Source organism: Rutilus rutilus (assembly GCF_951802725.1).
Source record: "Rutilus rutilus genome assembly, chromosome: 12".
NCBI lineage: Eukaryota > Metazoa > Chordata > Actinopteri > Cypriniformes > Leuciscidae > Rutilus > Rutilus rutilus.
The window spans coordinates 1118250-1138249 of record NC_140217.1 but is presented as its reverse complement, the minus strand read 5'-3'; the positions used below and the strand labels follow the sequence as shown (position 1 = coordinate 1138249).

General features: G+C 39.5%; 2 protein-coding genes and 1 long non-coding RNA gene across 3 annotated transcripts in view; 1 reads left to right on the top strand and 2 right to left on the bottom strand.

Annotated features, from left to right (window-relative positions):
- The window catches only part of LOC311301707, an 822-nt gene extending 747 nt beyond the window's left edge, over positions 1-75 (bottom strand). Inside the window, exon 1 of the long non-coding RNA XR_014629492.1 lies at positions 1-75. This exon is cut by the window's left edge and continues 29 nt beyond it. This is a non-coding gene — a long non-coding RNA (uncharacterized lncRNA).
- An 847-nt stretch (positions 76-922) lies between these two features.
- Positions 923-9022, top strand: LOC311301706 (protein CutA homolog). Its single transcript, XM_084426983.1, has 7 exons — positions 923-1252; positions 1592-1634; positions 5654-5802; positions 7332-7391; positions 7738-7783; positions 8538-8587; positions 8756-9022. Exons 2-7 carry the CDS (start codon positions 1605-1607, stop codon positions 8853-8855), a joined length of 435 nt encoding a protein of 144 aa, XP_084283109.1. The 5' UTR covers positions 923-1252; positions 1592-1604; the 3' UTR covers positions 8856-9022.
- Positions 9023-11121: 2099 nt separating this feature from the next.
- On the bottom strand, positions 11122-12396 carry LOC311301255 (somatostatin receptor 3; the record flags this gene model as incomplete). Its single annotated transcript, XM_084426226.1, has 1 exon — positions 11122-12396. One exon carries the CDS (start codon positions 12394-12396, stop codon positions 11122-11124), a length of 1275 nt encoding a protein of 424 aa, XP_084282352.1.
- Positions 12397-20000: the final 7604 nt, after the last annotated feature.

Genomic DNA, 20000 nt, shown 5'->3' with positions numbered 1-20000 from the left:
GTCACACGCGGAACCTCGCTGTGTTTGCGCGCGCCGGAAGACACCAGCTGATCTGTGACGTAGCACCTACGCAACTTCCGTTAACAACACGGTTTACGACATGGTCGTAATTTATGCATTTCAGATTAATTACAATACGTTTGGTACTTTTTTTTTTTTTTTTATATATAACACTCGCTTGTACTAAAACATGGTTGTGATAAATAAAAAAAACATAAAGCAGAAAATTACGATAGCGCTGCCAGAGATACTGCAATGATGGGGAATGTAGTCTTTCACCACGAAATCATCTTTTTGTGAAGTTTCTTCTGAAACTGTAGGCCATTGTGTCCTGTTGCTCAGTCTTTCTACAGTAATGTTAATGCCTTGATTGTCCAAAATGTGTCCTGGGATTTTTCCTAATCTTACAGACATTATTTTTGGGTTTTATATTAATGACAAGAATAATAATCTAATAAAAGCAAGTTTTTGTATTAACCTCCTTTTATTTATTATTAGAAAGTTTTATATCCATAAATGTAAATATACAAAAAGTAAAGCCCGCTTGGACATCTTCAAACAAGAATTGAATTTGTACTTAAATACTAAATAGAAAGCTATAAAAAAACATCTAGAATTTGTGCCATGTTTAAAATTCTTTCATAATATGCTTTTATTCATTTTTGTGCCTCCCTTGTTTTTCTTTTCTTTGTTTTCTTTCTTTTACATCTCTTGACAACTCATTTTCAATTGGTAAATTAGTCTTCTTTATATTCTTTTTCTTGTTGACTATTGAACTATAACTTGTTTATTGTCTGAAAGTTTGTTTGTTTTTGTGTCTTAGTATGTTTGTTAAAATTTGCGAATTCAGCACGATTATGTTATAATTCGGGCTGACGGCTTTAGCAGAAGTATATACCATCAATTAACATCCTTGGAACTCACAGTAGGACTGAATTAAATGGTTTATAAGTTATTGTTAAAAATCAATTTCCATATGCAGAAAATGAGTGGGGTTTTTACTTCCGGGAACTCGATTTCCCGCGACTCCACCTAAAACTGCGGTGTTAAACTCCAAACATAGATAAATACTGGCAAACTACGACGTACTGACGTCTGTCTCGCACTGACATCCGTTAAAAACAGTATTTTGTCTCTTCCCCAGTGAACTTTCTTTTTTTGTGTTGACTTCGGAGTCTCGCTTTACAGCGGCTCTGGCACTGCTTCTGTACGACAGTCGCGGACGCTTTACGGCAGAGTCAGTGGCTGCGAGGTGAGCGAGACATGCTTATTTTCTTCATTATTATCTTACTTTCTTCGTTCTAATGACTTATAAACAGCTTCACAGTGATGAAGTGAACGTTTAAACGCATAACAGCTCTGCATGAGCTCAGTGTTCACTGGTGTCAGTGTGTTTCTCGAGCTCTTTTCCAGACAACAGAAACTAACACAAAGTAACCAAATAAAAGCGTCATAAAAATGTTGTGATGCACTTTATGGTGATTTACAGACACAAACCGTTGTTGTATGGAAAAGAGATGCATGCACATCCATCAGGTGAAAGCAAGGTTTTGAACTAAAGTGAGTGTAAAGTGTTGCTTTACCTGCACAGGTGAAGAGGTTTGATGCGAGGAGCGCTGAGCTTCTTCTGTCTGGTGAGTGTGTGTGTGTGTGTGTGTGTGTGTGTGTGTTAAAGGGATAGTTCCCCCAAACATGAAAATTATCCCATCATTTACTCATAATCCTCAAGCCATCCTATGTGTGTATGACTCTCTTCTTTCAGCCGAACACAACCACAGTTAGGAGGAATTGCCCTAAATATGGGACATTTTTTGCATTTCTGTGACATATTGCGATGTGTAGCCAAAACATTAAATCCACATCCACTACCATTTTAAAAAACCCAGGATGTGTCCTAATCAAATCAAAAGAGAAAATGCAGATAACGCGTTCATAAAAGAAATGATAGGCATATTAGTGCAAGTCGCCTGAGACGAGCTGCAGTTTAATGTGGGACACTGAAAGGGCCAAAAGCACAGATTCATGTGGAATAGTAAAATATTCTTCAGTTAGTAATTCTCTTGGTTATGGGAGGATGAAACATGGATAATTGAACTTCATCAGACAAATAATACATTATGATAGTTTTGATGCATTGATTATCAAGACGTTAAATAACTATTATCATAGGCCTGTGTAATGTTGTGTAGACAGATAAAAAGAGTTAATTCCTGACTGTTCTCTAGTTCATCTTAACAACAAACACATACAACCACAATAAGCATAGCCTAGGCTATTTGAAGGCAAAATATACAATCTTGCAACTTGCTAAAAAAAGAAAGAACCCACATCTTGAACAAACTTTAAACATCTGCAGTAACAGTATTATAATATTGTAAAACAACACTAAAACCCTGTAAATAACCATTTTTTTGTCCCACAAATCATGTCCCACCACCACACATTTCTGACGGACTGAAGTGCTGTCCCACTTTAGGTGGATCACACTGTCCCACTTTTCCAAACCACATGTCCTAAAGTGGGACACTTGAAAATTTGATAAAAATATATAGTCTATACATACAGAGTGATACTATTTTTTTGATGGACAAACATTTCGCCAAAACGTGGCAGGATTGTTTTGTTTAAAATTAATTTATATTCCTTAATATCAAGTTTGTCAAAACTCTGTCACTGACATTTGGGTTGCCTGATGAAATACCCTCATTTGACTGGAAACTTGAGCGGTCATGTGATTTTGACTACATGACACCACAGCTTTGGCTAACCCATAGTTTCACTGGCATACATATTAGGGCTGCACGTTTTCAAGTTTTTCATTAACCGTTAACCGAGGCCCTTAGCGGTTAATACTCGGTTAACCATAGTGTGCGCGCCGCAACCCCGAGATAGGCGTAATTTGCGGGTGGGACATGTCCCCACCACTTTTGAAACATCTCGCGGCACGAATACCAATACAAATAAACAAAACATCTCCAGTTAACTAGCAGAGCATTCATTTCGTTCGTTTTTTTTTTTAGGCGATCTAGCGCTGAAATGTTTTGTTTTTTAAATCAAGTGATCAAAGTGCTCGTTGCCGCTGCGATCGAGAAGGGTCTTGTAAAACGTGCGGAGGTAGCAGCTATTATTAATTCGTGGCCACGAAACAATTCACCTGAATATTCACCAATTCACAAAAAAAAAAAAAAAGGAATAAAAAGCTGTACGAGAATAGTCGGCCTTCACTGAAGAGCTATCTTCACAGGTAAGAAAAACAGTTTTATAATTATTATTAATTCGTGGCCACGAAATAATTCACCTGAATATTCACCAATTCACAAAAAAATAGGTTTTTAGCATTCACTAATTAATAGTAGCCTATCAAACTGTTTTTGGCCACGTTGTAATTCGTTAAATCAAAATGAGGGAGGGAATTAGTACGTGTCCACGATTTATTAAAACGAGTGAACAAATAAGTCGTCGTAACAACTAATTATTTAGATCAGTGGACAGGGCGCATAAGAACAAACAGTGAGAGAGCCCCGGCCGCGCGCGCACTCTCACCGCCTTCAAACAACACGAGCGCTGTATTGCTCTCTCTCCCTCGCGCATATCAACACAATAGTAAAAGGTCGGAAGACCGATTGTGTTTTATAGATTAGTAGTTTGTTCATAAAGGGTTTGATTAGCAACTACATGTTTAGGAAATGCATAATACAAATTGTATGGGTTAATGTAACGGTAAACAGACTCTGCGGGTAAAACTGTTGTGGTGAAACTGCGCATGCGCGGGGTAAAACTGCTGGGGTAAAGCTGTGGCTCTGCGGCTCTGCAGACAGATATTATTGTGCTGCCATCAGTGGCGCGGATACTATGTTTGTTTCTGGCTCGCGCACAGCCTTCACTCTCGGACGCGCGCTTTCTTTGCCCGCTTCATATTAGAAAACTGGTCTAGCGGTCTCTGGTGGTGCAAAAATGTATTACAACTAAATTAAATGCACGCCATTGACGCCACTTAACCGAGCAAAATGTTTCACTCGGTTACGCAATTTTTAACGGTTAATCGGTTAACCATGGACACCCCTAATACATATACAGGCAAACCAGAATATACTCCGACACCTTCAACATTTCTCACATTATCACAGTTTATTCGCTATAGTTCAGAAAATGGTGATAAAATATGACAAGAACTCAGATGATATTTGACTGGTTTTGTCCGTCCTTCTGTTAGACTGTCTCACACATGAATTATGTTGAATATCTGTCAGCTGTTAAATTTAACTACACAATTAGATAATACCAGTTTAGCTCAACCAATCACCAAGCAATGCTTCATTGTGTTCAGTCTGTGTGTAAAAAGAGCATTAGCAATTAAAGAAAACACACTTCAGCAGAACATGATCAGCTCAAAGTGTCCGAATCATTATTGGTCCCAAAGTTGTACTGGTAGACACTGAATGAAGAATATTGGGGTATAATATGTCACAGTTTACTTTATTTTGCTCTCCTCACTCACATAAATGAACTATAGTGTCCTGATCACACTAGTGAAACAATATAAAAAATTATATCTGGTGTCTGAATAATGTTTGGTTTGACTGTATGTGTGTTGTCTACACTAGACCTTCGGTGTCCCACATTAGACCGTGTCCCACTTTAGGGCAATTCACCCTAAAAATTCACAACACGACGTTGTGGCGGCGATCATGTGTGTTCAGCTCGTAACTACGATCTTTTCGAGATGTCTTGAACGCACCATTTGGCATTTTTAAGACATGGCACAGTCTTGCACACTTACTCCCTGTAGCGTACACACACTCTCAAGTGGCCAAGACCGCAAGTGTGTGTATTCTGACAAGGCACGTGTACCGGATGTGGGCCGGATCTGGGCCGACACTATGTTGCTGTCTGGGATCCCTTTAACCAGAGGTGTTCAGGAACAAAGAACATTTACTTGAGTACTGCACTTAAGTACACTTTTTGAGTATCTGCACTTTACTTGAGTATTATTTTTTTCTGCAAACTTTTTACTTTTTACTCCACTGCATTTCTGTCCCGGTCCTTGAGTAGAGAGTAGTACCGTCACTCTGGAGGATTTTGCTTGGAAATGAAAGATTTTCATTTTCATCCGCAATACAACGTCTGTCCAGCGTTGGAGATTAACGTCAATCTGACGCTGGATTCTGACATCAACCTGATTTTCATTTTCAACATTGGGTTTGCTCTTTTAAATGTGAATTTTGTCATTGTTTTGGAGCACACTAGCTTATAGATAACAGTAAGGCTAAGGCTATTTTAAATAGGGGCAATATGTGAGGGATCAGATATTTGTGTGTCCGAAACCATTGTGGACGTTATTGACTTATTCAGTGTCACATTCAGTCCCACTGTAACTGTGTTCTAGAAATACATTTGATATTGATATGAGGGAAGGTATAGATTCAGAGGCATACGGTACTGTAAGTATCACACACAACAATAATAAAACATTGCATTGACATTTACTTTTGATACTTAAGTACTTTTAAAAACAAGTACTTTTGTACTTTTACTTAAGTGAAAATCTGTCTTTTACAACTTTTACTTGTAACGGAGTAATATTTGACCAGTAGTGTCTGTACTTTCACTCAAGTACCACAGTTGTGTGTGTGTGTGTGTGTGTTTTGTCCAGTCGCTTCTGTCAGGTGTTTTGATGCTGCCGGTGCTGCGGTGGATCGGATCGCGCACGTTCTCCATGGCAACAGAAACACACTCGTCTGGCACACACTCGGCGGCCTTCGTGACCTGCCCGAACGACACGGTGGCCAAAGAGCTGGCCAGGTACTGAACATGAGGTGCACACTGAGTCCTGAGGGAACATGAGGTGCACACTGAGTCCTGAGGGAACATGAGGTGCACACTGAGTCCTGAGGGAACATGAGGTGCACACTGAGTCCTGAGGGAACATGAGGTGCACACTGAGTCCTGAGGGAACATGAGGTGCACACTGAGTCCGACACACTTGAGTCCGACAGTTTCCGAGGTTTTATCTCGTATTCGTCATCCGGTGGCTGTGATGTGTCGAAACACCATTCAGAACACTTGCTATAGATGCGAAAAAAGCAGAAAATCGAACCTGATATGAATATGTACCTGATATGAAATCGCGTCCTATTGAAGAGATGAGTCCGAGCTTAGGACCCCATTAGTATGCCTGATCTAAATCTGATCTCACGACAACTTGTAGCTAACGTGACCTGTTTTAGTGTTATTATGTGGTAGCTTTATGTAGAATGCTAAATCCCGCTGCTATATGCAAGGTAAGATTAAATTAAATTAAATTGTATATGTAAATTGTATATATTCTATAGCTAATATTTAAAATCTCAAGTTACATCAATAGCAGGAGAAAGACCGCGAAATTTAAAAATACTACTGTTATTGTGTCACGAAATATAGTTTTAAAAGTTTCTCAGTCGAGAATGTAGTTGTTTGAAGCTCAAATATGTTGTTTATTTATAATAAATAAAAAAACACACTAACAACGAGAAATGTTTAATTTCACAATTTCACAATCCATTAGTATGCCTGATCTAAATCTGATCAGTAGTATGCCTGTCACCACACCGGACGAAAGTTTCGGACTCAGTGTGCGATGACCTTAAGTATTTTATACAAAATATGTATTTTACAAAAAATGTGGAGTCTGAAAACAGCTGAGCGTCTAATAGAGTCACGCTCCACATTTGAAGCTGATCATTTTTTTACATTTAGCCGATTTTTTGTAAGTATAGTTTCGATCGACATACATCAGGTTAGCGCCATATTTCAGTTTAAAGTGGATTGAAAAAAGGGCAATAAAAATGCACTGATCTGAAATAAAAATGAATAAAACAATATAAGCATTTAAAAAAACAATACAAATGACAAAAACACTGCAAAATTACTCAAGGTTTAAATTAATATAAATAAATATAGAAAATATAAAAATAGAATATAGCAGCATCTAAAATATATTACAATAACTTTTCCAGCCAGAGAGAAACAGTCGTTGTGGCCGAACACACTCAGATAGTTTCATGGAAAACGTAAAAATACACATTTGAATAATCCAGACATACTTTCTTTTACTATATGAACACAAGAAAGAATCATATTTGCACAAATTTAACAATAAACAGTGATATTGATGATCATATATTTTGCTCTGTTATAAAAACATCTCTCTTAATGCTGACTTTATATTAAGAATAAAATACTGAATATATTGTGAATATATTTCACACCCCTAGTGGAATATGTGTGTGTGTGTGTGTGTGTTTGTCGTGAGTTTGTGAATTAATGTGTGTGTTTTCATGAACTCTCCTCAGAGGAATAGTGGAGAAGAAGCTGGCGGCGTGTGTGAACATCATACCGCAGATCACATCTGTGTGAGTACCTGTGTGTGTGTGTGTGTGTCTGTGTCTGTGTGTGTGTGAGAGAGTGTGTGTGAGTACGAGCTGTGTGTGTGTGAGTACGAGGTGTGAGTGAGTGTGAGTCTGTGTGGTTCTGATGTGTGTGTTATTGTGCGTCTGCAGATACGAGCTGTGTGTGTGTGTGTGTGTGTGTGAGAGAGTGTGTGTGTGTGAGAGAGAGAGAGAGTGTGTTTGTATTTGTGTGTGTTTGAGATGCTGTGGTTCTGATGTGTGTGTGTGTGTGGTTCTGGTGTGTGTGTGTATGGTTCTGATGTGTGTGTGTGTGTATGGTTCTGATGTGTGTGTGTGTGTGTGTGTGCAGGTACGAGTGGCAGGGGAAGATCGAGGAAGACACTGAAGTTCTGATGGTGAGTTTAAATGCTGATTTGATCAATAACGTATAATGTTCTGCTCCGTATCTCCATCTTTATTAATGTTTTATTTTCATTAAAGCATAATTCAGTTCTGGCCCGTTTAAATCTCTATAAGAACGGCTGAGCAGATCCAGACAGAAGAACATCGACACACATGTAGAAATGATGAGGACTCACATCTTTGAGCTTACTTACAGTACAGATATTCACATTACAGTCAGGATGATTTACTGGTAAAGTGAGAAAAATTGCATTTTTATATCTCAATTCAGAATATTTAAGATATAAACTTCGCAAATGCGAGAAAAAAGTCAGAAATGCAATTTTATATATTTGTTTTTTTCAGAATCGCCTTTTTTTTTTTTTTTTTTATCACAATTCTGACCTTTTTTTTTATAGAAACTCGCAATTGCAAGTTATAAAATTCTAATTACATTGTATAAACTTGAAATTCTTTTCAAGACATCGGAATTAGCTGATTATTCTTCTATTCCGTGGCGTAAACCAGTGTGTGTCGAACCCCGAGCTGAAGCCCGTCCGCACTTCAGCCGACACTCAGCTTTAGACAGAATAATGTACACTACTGAGAAGAAAACCCTTAAATATACAGTAACACAATAATAGTGAACAATAACATTGCATTCATTCACATCTCTTCATGTACAGTGATGTGTGTTTTCAGACGTTGTGTTCTGTGGCACATGCATGTAATATCTGATAACTCAAGTTTTCTTTTCATTTGTTTCAGATGATTAAGACGAGGAGTTCGAAGATTCCTGCTCTCGCTGAATACGTCCGGTATCCACGACACGTCAAGCTACACAATACACATTTCCAGAATTTCTCAGTACTAAAGCTAATCGCAGTCGGTTTGGCATTGAAAGTTTGTGTGCCTCTGTTTGGCGCTTCAGCTTTCATCTATAAATACTCCACAGCAGTGCTGAATAAATAACGTGTGTTGTGCAGGTCGAATCACCCGTATGAAGTGGCGGAGGTCATCAGCTTACCCATCGATCAGGGGAACCCGCCGTACCTCAAGTGGATCGGAGACGTCGTGCCGGAATGAGCAGCGCTTCCTCGTTTCCCAGAAACTGTCTGGGATTCAAGCTTATGTTGACTGCTGTTTTTCCCCACCACACATCTTACATCGCAACAGCAGGAAGTGAATAAAGACTGAACCGTTTGTTATTAATTAGCAGTCTGATCTGTACTAAAATGTCATAATCAGAAAAATGCATGTGTTTGTGTCTTATTATTTACATTAGTGTTCCGTGAAGATTACAGAGTGTGTTTGTTCTGTCAGCCTGTGCTTTGATGCTAATGGTTTTGTTTAACACACGACTAATGAGCGGAGATTAATTATTGATTAGGAGGAGTGTAAAGGCTTTTATTCTGTGAGCGGAACGTCATTTATACCACAGAAATGACACCACAACCAATCACAATCAAGTATTCCAGACGAGTAATAATGCACAATAGCTTTTAATGTAAGATGCATCACTGGGTTCCCTCAAATGTCAGTAAACACACACACACACACACACACATGCAGTGACCACAACTGCTGCAGTTTCTGCCCTTCAGATGAAGAACAGAGGATATGTGGATCTCAGTCCTGATCGTCAGTCCAACACTGTTCCTGATATGATTATGCAGCTGATTCGGGAAAATGCTCCCAAATACAATATTTATAATCAAAGCCTTCATGTGAACACCATAATCCATCCGGCTGAGCCTGATCTGAATCACATTTCCATCGGATTGAAGGTGTGGATCTGAAATAATCCCATCAGCAGGGAAGAATTACGCATGTAAACACTTGAATCCGACTATTTTCTCAGTTCAGATACACCTGTGCATGTGTGCAGTGTTGAGTTTTACGTCTTGTGAATGTGTGCATGTTTATTTACATCCCGTCTTATGAACTCTTTATTAAGAAAGCGTATTTGCTTAGCTTTCTTTTTAGATACTGTTCAAAAGTTTGGGGTTCTGAAAGTCTCACCAAGACTGCATTTATTTGATCAAAAATATAGTGAAATATTATTCCAGGGTAAACCAGCTGTTTTCAATGTGAATATACAGTAAAGTGTAATTTATTCCTGTGATCAAAGCTGAATTTTCAGCATCATTACTCCAGTCTTCAGTGTCACATGATCCTTCTAATATGATTTGATGCTCAAGAAACATTTACAATTATTATCAGTGTTGAAAACAGCTTCAGATTTTTGTGGAAACCGTCATACAATTTATTTTGCAGGATTCTTTGATGAACAGAAAGTTCAAAAGAACAGCATTTATTTAAAATAGAATCTTTTATAACATTATAAGTGTCTTTACTGTCACTTTTGATCTATTTAATGCTGCCATACTGAATAAAAGTATTAATTTCTTTAACAAAAAGAAAACCTACTGACCCCAAACTTGTCAGTTATATCCTACATTACCGCAGTGTCTCTCTCTGGGTGGAACGCGGCACCTGACGCACATGCGCAGAAGGTTTGTTCGGAATACGTGAAATGCTCATGTACTTTATGAATCGGATTGCAACGTTTTGAACAGAACTTTTAGAATCTGAAATCAGAGTGAGGACAATCAGTGCATGTAAACATACTGATATTTTCCAGTTTCCTGCTCAATGAATGACGTTACACGAGATCTAAATAAAGAATACGAGCAAAGGCCGTGTTTTCTTGGCAGTGTTGAACGGACACTGGCTACGTTTACATGCAACCAAATAATGCATTAGTAATCGGACTGACGGCTCAATCGGACTGAAGCCTTCATGTAAACACCTTACCTTACTCGATCCGATTGAAGTTTCGATCAAAGTTTATTCCTTTTTAAGTTTATTTTATTCCATTAAATGTCGATCGGATCGAAAGGAGTGGTTTATTCCTTTTCTAATCCACTCGAGAGATTATGTAAACACTTGATCGGATTGAAAACCGAAACTGAAAGGACTGCGCATGTGCAATGACGTTGATAGCGTCATGACGTTGCGGGCATTTTTACTGCGTGATAAATATAAGAGCACGGCTCAACGGTTCATATGCTCACTGTCTCCAAATTATGACCAGAAATGGATAAATATTAAGTCTGCTGTTTAAAACAAATAAAGAACCAATGTAGGAGAATAGTTAGCTATTATGCGCAAACAGCGGGAAACTCGTGCAGGTCAAAAACTCAATTCCGATTTGAATCTTGTGTTTGTAAACGCGCATATCAACCCGATCACATGTTTAGCGTTCATGTAAACACTACGTTCGGATTCATCAATCGGAATGAATTCAAATTTTAACAAAAGTTGTGCATGTAAACGTAGCGAGTGTTGCTCACAAGCAGCTGATCTCCAGGACAGAGCGTTTGTCCTTGCTGTTCTCCGACAGATGTGATATCCGCGCTCCGCTGTTCTCATGTGTCGAGCTAACGGATCGCTCCACGTCCGCTTTCCCAGTGTTTTCCTCGCTGCATCCGTTCCGGAGTTCGTTCTCCTCGTTCTCTTCGACGTCGATCACCTTCAGGTGTTCCTTCAGGTCCAGTTCTCTTCGAATCTCCTCGAGTGGTAACGCAACCAATCCCGTTCCCGGTTGCTGATCGTGATTTTCCACACGTCTGGACGATCGGCACAAGGCTTTCCGGAATCCTCTTTTGAAGTTATCCGACAAGACGCCGTACAGAATGGGATTCGCGCAACTGTTAGCGTAGGAAAGAACCACGACGAAGTAATACAGGCCTCTGAACTCTCCCGGGAGAAGCACCAGCAGGTTCACGATGTTTAGCACGTAAAACGGCAGCCAGCAGAACACAAACACGGCTACGACGATCACAACCATGCGCGTGATTTTGCGCTCAGACTTTCTGCGGCGGATCGACGTAGCGCGGACTTTTCGTCCGGAGCTGCGCACTTTCACAACGATCAGCAGATAACACAAGCATATTACCGTTAGCGGGCCGAAAAACCCGACAGTCGAAGTGTAGATTATAAACGCCGCTTTCCAAACTTCCGCCGGCTCCGGCCACACGATGCTACAATTCCCGTCGTCCTTCAAAACGCCGGCGAAAACCACAACCGGAAGAACCACCACGAAAGACACGGCCCATACGGTTGCGTTCACAGTCTTAGCCACACGAGGCTGGCGCCACCTAGAGCACTGGAGCGGATGCACTACAGCAAGATATCGATCGATGCTCATCACCGTCAGGCAGAAGATGCTAGTGAACTGGTTAATGGCGTCCACCGTCATGACCAGACGACACATTAGCGATCCGAAGGGCCACGAGAGCAGGCCGTTCTGCACGGCGAGAAACGGTAAACCCAGCATGAAGAGTTCGTCTGCGATGGCCAGATTGAGAATGTAAATATTCGTCACTGACTCCGCCTGGGAATATCGCAGAACGATGTGGATGACGAGAGTGTTTCCGATCAGGCCGACGACACACACCGTGATGTAGATTAGCGGGATGAGGATCCCGGCGACTCCCGGGCCGTAATACACCGATCCGCTGTCGGTCCAGTTCTCACTCGGAGAGAGAAACGAAGAAGACGAGTTAATCCACAGTTCTGCTTCTGTTGTGGAGGGATGTGATGTTATTCGATGAACCTCCATCGTTGTAAAAGAGCGAATGACTCTCAACAGCTGTCCATCTGATCTATGAGTGAGAGAGAATATTGGTTATTGAGGGTGAAAACAGTTAATGTCCTCCTGTAGTCAATCATTTTATCCTTTAAAACTCATCTTTGATCACCAAAATGACATATTTAAGTGTTTTTTCCTTGAATTATTTTTTGTCATGCCTTAAAATATCTTGAATTTAACTCGACACCCTTGCCTTAATTAGTATGGGCGGTTCTCTGAATATGCAAATGGGCCCCGCCTCCACTCACTCACTCAGCTCAGAGATCCACTGGGGCTGCGTTCCAGTCCACTTTTAGACACGCACTTGCGAACTTCCCTAAGCACTTCCCCTCAGGGGAATCCCTGCCGCCATTTTGAAGTGTGTTCCACTTCGTGAAGTGGACGAGGGAAGTTTATATGGATAGACCCTCGTTCCCTCGATTTTGACCGAGGGAGCGGGTCTACTGCATATGTACACTTCAGGCACCTATGTCCCACAATGCAGTACGATTGTGATGTCACCACAGATCTCATCTAATCACCACCACAACAAACAAGTCTATGATATATTAATTATATATATTTTTAATTTAAAACAACCCAAATACACCTATATACATTTGGATGCTGAATTAAACAAATTATTAAAGGGAAAAAAATGTAAATAATAAATCAACTCCACGGTTGATTCCAAGTGATCAAGGGCTCAGGACATTCCAGTTCAGCCCGCCGCAGTTTCCGCCAGTAGTGGGCGCTCCTGAAACGTAAGCAATGACATACATCCGAGTGAGCGAGACGGAGGGAAGTTAGCGAGTGAAGGGCATGACAGTTTTGGAATGGAACGCAGCCTCATTGACGATCACACGTTGATCTGATTGGTTACAAGGTAGTTTGTGACGTCAGAAACACCAGCGATTTCAAAGCGTGTTTTTGAGGCTGTCTTTGGTTCACTGCAGTTTTAAGGAGGAAATACTCAGCAATGGTGTCGACTTATGAACTTACACATGCTTTGTCTTAAAGCGTATTAAAAACACCACATAGACACATAAACAACATTAAAAGCTGGATTTACACCACAGGGCACAGTAAACAATCATTAAACTGTATGCTTGCAAAATATGCATATTAGTACCTTGAAGGTACATATTACCTAAAGTGCACATATTAGTGCCAAGCTTTTGCAGTTATCTGGTTCTCAAACCGTTAGCAAAAAAACATTTATATGGAAGTTCGTCTAACATTTTTTAATTGTAACTACTTGTTTCAGAACGTTCAGAGAACATTCAAAAGTAATGTTGCATAATGTTTGAAGAATGATACAATGTAATGTTCCTTTAACGTTCATTTAATCAAGATTGTTTTATTGAAACATTTTTAAAAACTGCCCGTTTTGAATAATAACTCAATCATAGATATGTACACATACACAAAATCATCTGCTGAAGACTATTTCATATAGATATTCATGCGTCTAACTACAGTTGCAGACACTCAGGCCCTGTTTACAGCTGGTGTTTTAATCCGTCTCTTTTATCCACTTTCACCCACTTCTGTCCAGATTTCTTCGAGAGGAGGGTCTTTGCGTGGTTTAATGTATACATACGTAAACATACGGAGAGCATCAGCTTCAGTTTCTGCTCTGACAGACACAAGACCCGCCGAACGCTGAGTGTGTGTTAGAAATCAGGAATGGTAAGAGAACATTGTGCTTGGTACGTTTTTCATCTTCAAACCAAACTTGGGTCTCCAGCCAACAAAGTTTAGATCCTGTCTGTCTAGCAAGCTTCCACAATGTTCACGCATTAGGTCAGTAGACGGAGAGCAGACGGACTTTAGTGGCTGTTCGAACGCATTCGATCACATGAGCGTTTACCCTACGAAAGCAATCCGGTCTAATGTGTTTTCAACTCCCTCTGGAAGTGTCGAAAGTGCACAAGCTCAAGCGTTTTAGACCCCGTTTACAGCTGTACCGTCATCCACTTGTGATCCGATCCACCAAAACACTTCGTACAGTTTTTTCCACTGCGTACACGCTTTTTTTTTGTTTTTTTACTTTACACACAAATCCAAGAATTGCACACACAAAATGCAAAATGCCTCATATCTCTTGCAAAATGAAGCACTCCATTCAAAATATCACAAACATTTGTCTTATGTTGCAAACACCTTTGCCCGAACCCTACATAAAATGCCTAATTCATATACATACAGTTATTTAAAACCTAAAGCGAGAATTAGTGTATGGTTTTGCAGATTTGGTGTGTGGTTCTGGTGTTTGAGTGTCAGGTTTCAGAAATTGTGTGACAAGTAAGGATTTTGTGTGTAAGCAGTTAAAAAAAACTGTAATACAAGGTGTAAACAAGGCCTCAGTCGACTTAATCACGGCTTTGACTGTTCCAATATGGCGGACGGCTTCTGTATTGCGGCCCATTGAAACGGCCGCTAAATTAGAATCTATGAATATATATATATCTATGACCTTAATGGGAACTAAGGAAAGCAGAACATTCTTAGAACACATTATTGTTAGCTGTGTAAGTGAATAACTCCTTTAATACTACAATACAGTAAAACGCAAGACTTAAATGTTTCCTGTCATCTTAATGGTGGTTGTAAATAATGACTGAATTGAGTGCAGCGGCACAGAAGCACGTCTTCGGTACGTGATCTCGCGTTTCTGCACCCCGACCGGGTCTCAAACGAGCGCCAGGATGATTAAAGAAAGGCCTGTGATTATGGATTATGTTCTGTACCGTTTGGTGACGTTTACTCACCGTCTCTTATAACACCGGATAATTATCGGCGGCAGCGGTGCAGACGGACGTGTCTCGAGGTGAAAACACTCCATTAGGAGCTCAGGAAGAAAACACAGGCTTTTTGTATAGTCAGAGATTTAATACAGGCTATAGATCAAGTCTAGATGTCTGATTGTCATCCTCTGACTGAGCGACACCAGTGATGAGCATCTGGACGCTGAAATCAAAGGCACTGCATCATTATTTTGCCTCATATTCTGGTCTATTGCGATGATGAAGCTTTTGGAGACGCTCTCAAACGTCTCAAACAGACTTGCCACAAAAATATAATAAATCATGAGCACTTTGATCAGTCATTTTATGATTTGCTCACTGCTGGATGCATATTTATGTCATAATATAGGCTAACTGTATTGTGAACTGTAGGGTGAGTCGAGACACACTTAAAGTAAAATAAGTCAATTTTGAAAGTCCATGTTGATTTTAGAAAAAACATTTGAGAAACATCATGTGAACATAAATCACAGATTGCATAAGGACTGATGATGTTAATCACCCCTCGTGTGTGTTTGTGTGGATCTCTCATGCGTCAGACTGTTTTCCTCTTTCCGCAGGTAAAAGTCACCGAGCTTCACCTCTTCCATCCATTACGGTCTGAACGCTCTTTCTATAATTCACTCTTGAGTTCTGTGCATTATTATCTTTACTGACATTTACCACCAAAAAGAGATGCAGAGACGCCTCGATTGATGATGCGTTTAGGTTTTTAATGCACACACACACACACACACACACAGACTTCAATATGGGCTCGGCTCTTCGTTGCCTGGGCAGCGTCTGAAAGACCATAAAAGAATAAAGGACAAAAGAAAACACTCACACACTCACACACACACACACACACACACACACAGGCTGAGGAATGTGTGTGAGTGAGATTAGACCCGTTCATTATCTGAGCACAATGACTGTCGGTGAAATAGTTAAAGACTAAAGAGAGCAGAAGGCTTTAGTGCTGCATTAGCAGGTGTGTGTGTGTGTGTGTGTGTGTGTGTGTGTGTTCCAGAGGGGGTTATGCTGATTCTGAGCTGGTCAAGATATTCTACAATAATGTCTTCCACCACAAACGTTCATTTTTTTACTGTGCATGTCCATCAGGCGCTCTCGTCCTGTACACTAGCATTCAAGAGTCTGGGAATTTTAAAATAAATTATTGCTTTTATTCAGCAATAATTATTGTATTAAATTGACGAAAAGTGACATTAAAGACATTTGTTACAAAAGATTCTCTCTCTCTCTCACACACACACACACACACACACACACACACACACACACACACACACACAGTGATTTTTTCACTCAAACTCAGTCCAGATATTTGCATTACATTATGAAATTGTAATTTTTTTATGTTGTCTTGTTTATGTTAAACCAGTAGTTGAACTTGATGAACGTACAACTAAAATGTTTCAGAAAAACACTCATGATAAATATTGTTTTTGTGCTAATGTTTTGATTATTAACATTATTATAGACCAGATAACTTTGACCGAAGAACGTTTGATCGTAACTGTGAGAAAACCTTGACGCTCTGTCTGTTAGTTGTTTCTGGGAATGTCTGGGATCGAGATTAAATCACTGTTGAATTTTGTCTTAGTTTTGAAAATCAAATCAATGTTGTTTCAACATTTTTTAATTGGGTGAAATATATTTCAACATCGATTTATAAGTATTTTCATAACCTTTTACGTTAACATTTAGCATTAACATTAAACTGACATAATTGGGAGCATACTTCAGTGTTGGTGTACGTGCTAAAAGACAACAAGACATCAACACTGGCTCGATTTACGGTCTTAATTCATGTTCCTGCTCGTATTGTTGAATCAATAATTCATCAGTGACGTTATTCTACAGAAATAAATGTCTTTATAATCTTGAGCTCCCCCTCAGAAACGACTTTCCTTCTGCTGAAATCATCAATCACTCTTATTGATCAACCACCTTTACACAATTATTCATGGAGAAAATCCCAAAAGTCCCATTTATTCTCATTTAATATTCTGATTTATTCAGAAACGAGTCACATTACAGAAGAAAAATGGCCAAATGTTAATATAGCGTTCGATCAGTGTTTTCTGGTCTTTAATAACGTTCTCAAAACGTTAGAACAAAAATATTATTTATTCATCGTTCATGGAACGTTTTTCTGAGATGTTTTAGTTGGATGTTCATCTAATGTTTATTAAAGGGCTGGTTGATTATGATTTGACTTTTCTAGCTTTAGTTAGTGTGTAATGTTGCTGTGTGAGCATAAACAACATCTGCAAAGTTACGACTCAAAGTTCACAGCAAAGGGAGAGATTTGCTTTTAAAGGATAATTCTGGTATTTAGCACTTTGAGTCTCTTCTCTACACGTTCGTTTTCACACTAACCACTCGGTGAGTTGCACAGTTTTGAAAACGAACATTAAGGGTTGTTTTGTTCGTGCAGACAGCCACTCTGAAGCGGTCAAAGGCGACTCTAAACGAGTCAAAAAGTCGAGACAGCATTTCTGTGTCCACCACTCTAGTTCATCCAAAACAAACCAGAAAAGAGACTCAAAGTGCTAAATACCGGAATTATTCTTTAAAGAATTCACTTTTTTTTCAAAATTCAAAATTCAAATTTACATAAACCCCGCCCCCGGGAACGCTATTTATAGCTTATCATGATAGAATATGCTAATCAATGACTAGAAGATAACTACACATCAGCTACATAAATTCATCTTTGTCCGACTCTGGTTTTTGAAATGTTCAGTGCGTGTGTGTGTGTGTGTGTGTGTGTGTGTGTCCGATTACACACACACACACACACACAAGCTCTTGAAACTCCGCCCCCTGTGCTGGGAGCAACAGCTCATTTGCATTTAAAGGGACACACACACACAAAACGGCGTGCTTTTCCTCACCCTCAAAAAGTGACAGTTTTAACATACTATAAAAATATCTGTGGGGTATTTAGAGCTAAAACTTCACACACACACTCTGGGGACATCAGAGACTCATTTTACATCTTGTGAATAGGGCATTATACCACCCCTTTAACATGTTACTGATTCAGAGAAAATTCAAAAGTAACGGATGGAATGTAACAAAAAAAAAAGTAATGTTCCACTAGGTGTATGTTCGTATAACCAAACACAACATTTGAAAAGTGTTTTTTATGGATGTTTTGAACATTCAGAGAACATAGAAAAGAAACGGATGGAATGTAACCAAAAAAAAAAAAAATGTCATAACTTAAAGGCACACTGTCATTTTTCGCAACTATAGAGGTCGATTATTTAAAACAAAGGCGTAGCTTGATGACGTGGTGACTTCGGCTCGAGAGCAGTGGAGCTTTTATTATTATCATTACCCGCTTCGTCCGGTCATATATGTGTCTAGATATATTTGAGTGTGTTGAAAGTTCTGTTATAATGCTACTCATTGTAAAACATGGTAAATTAAGAAAACGAGATTTAAACAAAAAGACTAACTGTGTTGAGCTGTTTAACAATTACTCGTTTTCTGTCGATGAATGTATCCAAACAGTCGCTCACCTGTCTAATAAAACACAAAATATAGTAAAGCGTCTTTGGTGTTTCCATGGTTTCTACTAAATAAAATCGAGGGTAACGCGGGTATGATGTCATTGACGCGGGTATGATGTCATTGACGCGGGTATGATGTCATTGACAGGCAACGCACGGTCCGTGTCGTGGTTAAAATTGCATCTTTCTCTGGATTAAAACATTCTTGGAAACATCAGGGAGAATGTAAGTGCACAAATCAACAAAATATATAACACTGTTCTAATGGTCTTTGGATATTTTGATCCAAAAATCTTACATAGTGTGCCTTTAATGTTCGTAAAAAAAATGTTTTTAAAATCTTTTTTTGATGGATGTTTTGAACATTCAGAGAACTTACAAAAGTACCAGATGGAATGTAACCACCAAAAATATTTCTCATAACTAAATGGGAACGTTAGCAAAACGTTCCTAACACAGTTTTATTGCTGAACCGAATGGAGTTTGAGGGCCGATAAACCAGACCTGAGCACCCGAGCCGCCCGTCGAGATGAAATCAGCGGCTCATCAGTGTTTGCTGATCGCAGGTTTATTGCAGCTCTTCTGCCTCCATCGCTCACAGCGGATCGAGCGCCGGCAGTGTGAACAGCTGTGCAGGTTAATGTGGATTAATGGCACCTCTGGGAACAAAAGATCCTGCCATTTTGATCTCACTCAGTCTGATGCCATTGAAAAACCTTTTCACCCAATCCACAAACAGCTGCACGGCACGCCAGCGCATTCAGACCGGTGCAATTAATGAGCATTCATCGCACATAAAACATTTCATCTTTGTGTGAGAGTTCGGGAATTAAGTGCATCTATCTATAGTGGATATGCTGACTCTAAATTCACATGCAAATGCGCTTCCCTAGTTTTTCCCCACGTATGAACAAATAATCCTGTTTCTAAAGGAATCCTCCAGGTGACATGCTGTCGTTTACCACAGAAAGGCATTTCATTTGCACAAGCACATTAATAAAGAGTCTGTGACTCGAGCAGAATAAACTCTGCAATAATAAAACCTCCTCTGCAACTCCTGTCAGAACTTGGCAAAACTTGTGTGTAATCAGAAGGTTAGACTATTTAAAGCTCAAAAAAATAAACATTTGTGTGCAGAAAAGTGATTTACACGTTACTTTTCTTCATCTACACCCTCTGGAACGTCTTAGTTTTGATCATAAGTGCTCTTGAACATATAGGCACTGATGCTTCCTTCAATATCTTTCCATCGCACTAA

What these genes read in the sequence shown, in the direction of transcription:
- LOC311301706 (XM_084426983.1), top strand. Translation starts at nt 1,605, where the DNA reads ATGCGAGGAGCGCTGAGCTTCTTCTGTCTG. An exon ending in CGCTGAGCTTCTTCTGTCTG is followed by an intron (nt 1,635 to 5,653) that starts GTGAGTGTGTGT and finishes TGTTTTGTCCAG; the next exon opens with TCGCTTCTGTCAGGTGTTTT. An exon ending in GCTCTCGCTGAATACGTCCG is followed by an intron (nt 8,588 to 8,755) that starts GTATCCACGACA and finishes TGTGTTGTGCAG; the next exon opens with GTCGAATCACCCGTATGAAG.